Below are 4554 nucleotides of genomic sequence, written 5' to 3'. Positions count from 1 at the left end.
AATGACAGATGGATGGCTGAATGGATGGATGATGGATGGATGACAGGTGGATGATGGATGATGGATGGATGATGGATGGAAGATGGATGGATGATAAATGGATGGATGGATGATAGATGAATGGATGATGGATGGATGATAGATGAATGGATGGATGATGGATGGATGATTGATGGATGATGGATGGATGTGGATGATGGATGGATGATGGATGAATGGATGGATGGATGATAGATGGATGGATGGATGGATGATGGATGATGGATGGATGATGGATAGATAACAGATGGATGTCCAGCATTACCTTCCTCATCCTGCAGTGCTGTTGAATCCTCTTCTCCGTTCTCCTTGCATTCTCCGTCTTGATGAGCAGAGATTCAGCATTCGGATCTTCACAGCAAACATCTGAATTCTCAGGTTTCTTCTTTGGACCTTCAGCTCTGATCCAGATCAGGAAACTTCCAGCTGCTGTTTTAAAACCTCATTGATCCGCTGTGAACACTCTGCTGTGAAGATGCAGAAACATCCTTCAGACCTGAGCTTCAGCGTCTGATCCAGAGAGGGACTGTAGCTCCGCCCACTTTCTGGTCTGTGAGGCGTTCATGCTGCCCTCCTCTGCAGGAATTTTGGGTTTTCTTGTGCGGATTAAGAGCAGATACAGCCATGAACGGTCAAACAAACACATCTCCCTGGATTGACCTCCAGTCCAGGAAAAACTCATGAAAGTATCAGACTGGAAGCCCCGCCCACAAAGGAAGTGTAAGGAAGCAGACCCAGCAGAGTCCTCCTCTTCTGATAATGTATATACAGCTTCCTCTTTCTGGTTACTTTTATCTGTGACCTCGTCCTCAAAGCACTTCCTGTTTTAACATAATTACAGAATCAGCTGATTGGTGGTTAAAGGGGGCGGGATTTGTTGATGGTTGTTGGTGTGTCAGGAACCCTGTAGTCCAGAAAACCAGCAGAACAGGCCAGAACTGCAATGACAGAGACGACCAGAAGAGGGAGACAGAGGAAGCTGCCAGACATGAGAGTTCTGGTTGTCATGGTGACCAAATGAAAGCGTTTGTTTGGTGTCTTTCACATCTATGAGGTGCTGATGGATCTTCTCAGCACATCTGCTCGAGTTTGGCAGAGGTTTGTTTTTGACTGTGAAAGAACTTCTCCTGGATGTGAAGAACCTCCTCTAACTTCTGCTGCTGGGCGTCTGCAGGCTGCTGAGGGAGCAGTGGATCCGGGCCAAGTACGAGAGGAACGAGTTTGAGTTCATCGAGAAGCAGGAGCCGTACTCTGCAGGTGAGAAGCTGCAGCTGCCACCTTCTGAAGGAGGGTTTGTGGGCTCAGAACATGGAGGGCTGATACAGAGGGAGGAGTCTGACACTGTGGGAGGGGTCTGACACTGTGGGAGGAGTCTGACACTGTGGGAGGGGTCTGACACTGTGGGAGGGGTCTGACACTGTGGGAGGAGTCTGACACTGTGGGAGGGGTCTGACACTGCGGGAGGGGTCTGACACTGCGGGAGGGGTCTGACACTGTGGGAGGGGTCTGACACTGTAGGAGGAGTCTGACACTGTGGGAGGGGTCTGACACTGTGGGAGGAGTTAGTGCCATTCAAAACTACAGCAGTGTAAACTGTCTTAGTGCCTCCTTCTTGTTCCTCCTCCTATTTCTCCTCTGCCGGTCCTCCTCTTGTTTTCTGTTTTCTCCTCCTGTTCCTCCTCCTTCTGTTCTGTCCTCCTGCTACTCCTCCTGTTCCTCCTCCTTCTGTTCTGTCCTCCTGCTACTCCTCTTGTTCCTCCTCCTTCTGTTCTGTCCTCCTGCTACTCCTCCTGTTCCTCCTCCTTCTGTTCTGTCCTCCTGCTTCTCCTCTTGTTCCTCCTCCTGTTCCTCCTCCTTCTGTTCTGTCCTCCTGCTTCTCCTCTTGTTCCTCCTCCTTCTGTTCTGTCCTCCTGCTACTCCTCCTGTTCCTCCTTCTGTTCCTCCTCCTTCTGTTCTGTCCTCCTGCTCCTCCTCCTGTTCCTCCTCCTTCTGTTCTGTCCTCCTGCTACTTCTCTTGTTCCTCCTCCTGTTCCTCCTCCTTCTGTTCTGTCCTCCTGCTACTCCTCCTGCTCCTCCTCTTGTTCCTCCTCCCGTTTCCTCCTCTGCTGTTTTTTTCTCCATAACAGATCTCAGGAGGTTCTGCTCCTCCTCTCTGCAGCCTCCTCCCACACCTCCTCCTGTTCCTCCTCTTACTCCTCCTCCTCTCCTCCTAGGCTACAGGGAGGGGTTTCTATGGAAACGGGGCAGAGACAACGGCCAGTTCCTCAGCCGGAAGTTTGTCCTGACTGAGAGGGAGGGGGCGCTGAAGTACTACAACAAGCAGGACGTGAGACCCCCCGCCGCCTCCTCCGGTCCTCTGGTGACCCTCAGACCGCTCACCTGTGTCCTCCTCCAGGCCAGGGAGCCCAAAGCCGTGATGAAGGTGGAGACTCTGAACGCCACCTTCCAGCCGGCCAAGATCGGGAACCCGTGCGGTCTGCAGATCACCTACCTGAAGGACAACAGCACGCGCAACATCTTCGTGTACCACAGCGACGCGAAGGTCAGTCTGGGGTTGGGCTGGAACCAGGAGGATCCAGACCTCAGACCGGGTCTGGACTCTGTGGTTCTGGGTCCAGCTGGCCCCGAACGTCTCTGAGTTCACACTAAACCATGTCAGAGGAGTGCGCTCCTGCTGGAAGCTCATGGGACAGGAAGCTGCATGGATTCTCGTCTGTGCTTCACAGGAAATGGTCGACTGGTTCAACGCCATCCGAGCGGCGAGGTTCCACTACCTGCAGGTGGCGTTCCCTGGAGCGGGCGACGAGGAGGTGAGGATGACCACACCCAGCAAGTCTGAGGAACGCCGTTTGGACGGTTCTTCACTGCTTCTGTTTTCTGCAGCTGGTTCCTAAACTGACCCGGAACTTCATGAAGGAGGGGTTCATGGAGAAGACCGGCCCAAAGGTTTGTGAGGGGGGTCAGGTCTGCACGCCGTCTGCACGCCGTCTGTGCAGACTTTACTTTGTAGAATGATGGAGCGCTGATATCCGTGGATGAAGACGAGTTTCTGACCTCAGAGAAGTCTTTTCTGTTAAGTTTCGTGGCGTTCTGGTGCGTTCACACCGGACGCGTCTGCCGCGTCCGGTGTGAACGCACCAGAACGCCGTGTTTTAGTCTGACGCTGGCGTTCGTACCGCAGCACACCGAGGGCTTCAAGAAGAGATGGTTCACCATGGACGACCGGCGGCTCATGTACTTCAAAGACCCTCTGGTAAGAGGATCCGCCCCCACCACACCCCCGCCCGCCGTCTGATGTGCTGGACCCCCCCGTCTGTGTTGCAGGACGCCTACGCCCGGGGGGAGGTGTTCATCGGCAGCAAGGAGAACAGCTACACCGTCCTGGCCGGCCTGCCGCCGTCCACGCAGGGCCACCACTGGAACCACGGCATCACCATCGTCACGCCGGACAGGAAGTTCCTGTTCGCCTGCGAGACGGAGGCCGAGCAGCGAGACTGGATCTCCGCCTTCCAGAGAGTCATCAACCGACCCATGCGGCCGCAAGAATACGCAGGTGAGCGCGACACCTGAGGACTTTTCAGGGTCTGACAGGAACGCGTCAGCAGCTTCATCCTGCAGCGTTCAGTTTCCTTTCACTGTTCTCTGTAAGTTCAAGAAGAAAAGACGGAAACTCAACACAAACTTTCCGTTTATTTCAATGGAAAAAATGTGTTTGAATCATTTTGACTGATTTCATCCAAAATGATAAATGAGAACATTTTCAGTTTCTTATTAAACTGTAACCAAACATTTGAACCAGGAAGTAAACAATAACTAGATATAGAGCATCACCTGCAACGCTTGATGCTGTAGCTGAATGTGGCTGCTGAAGATGCCAGTGCTGAGGCTGAAGTTGGTCAAAGGGTCACCAAACAGGGGAGTTGGAGGCTGACTCCACCCACAGCCCAAATTTGAAATCCAGGACTGTTATCATGACGTCAGAGTTCTGAAACTTACGTGGCCAATCACAAAATTCAACTGTAATACCTCAATTCTACCAGTAGGGGGCAGCACAGAGACAGTTTTAGACATTTGAGAATTAAACAAGTTAATTTGAACATGTCAGAAGTGTGGTAATGACCAACAGACGGCACTTTCAAAGCCCATTTATAGAGGTCAGCTGCCAACAAAAGTAGATTTAGGGTTTGGTCACCCTTCACATTAATGACTAAAAACCCAGAAGTTGATACGAAATCGCTACAGCTAACAGCTGAAAGGGCTGAAGCTGAGGCGAAGCTAAAATATTAGCTGAATGCCAAAATTTGCCTAAAAAAAATTGGTAAAATGTCTAATTTAACCAAAATCGCTCAAAAACCTCAGATGACTAAACTATTACAATATGAGATCAGCTTAAAATAACCCTGATATTTACAGGTGGACTGCTTTTGAAGGTCTAAGATCTTTGTGTGAGCGTGTCTAAAATAGTCTTCAGAGGTCGTCATGGCAACGAGCACCCAGAGGGAGGAGCACGGCTGC

At 51.4% G+C, this 4554-nt stretch overlaps 1 protein-coding gene across 1 annotated transcript in view; it reads left to right on the top strand.

Annotated features, from left to right (window-relative positions):
• The window catches only part of LOC112136386 (arf-GAP with dual PH domain-containing protein 1), a gene marked incomplete at its 3' end in the record, with an annotated part of 11323 nt that extends 7731 nt beyond the window's left edge, over positions 1 to 3592 (top strand). Inside the window, 7 exon segments of the mRNA XM_024258057.2 lie at positions 1214 to 1296; positions 2253 to 2365; positions 2435 to 2581; positions 2766 to 2849; positions 2923 to 2985; positions 3221 to 3292; positions 3364 to 3592. Coding sequence (XP_024113825.1) covers positions 1214 to 1296; positions 2253 to 2365; positions 2435 to 2581; positions 2766 to 2849; positions 2923 to 2985; positions 3221 to 3292; positions 3364 to 3592 — 791 coding nt within the window.
• Between the last annotated feature and the right edge of the window lie 962 nt (positions 3593 to 4554).

Source organism: Oryzias melastigma, linkage group LG9 (assembly GCF_002922805.2).
Source record: "Oryzias melastigma strain HK-1 linkage group LG9, ASM292280v2, whole genome shotgun sequence".
Classification (NCBI taxonomy): Eukaryota; Metazoa; Chordata; class Actinopteri; order Beloniformes; family Adrianichthyidae; genus Oryzias; species Oryzias melastigma.
Note: the sequence above shows the minus strand (reverse complement) of the source record. Positions and strands in the feature narration are given on the sequence as shown.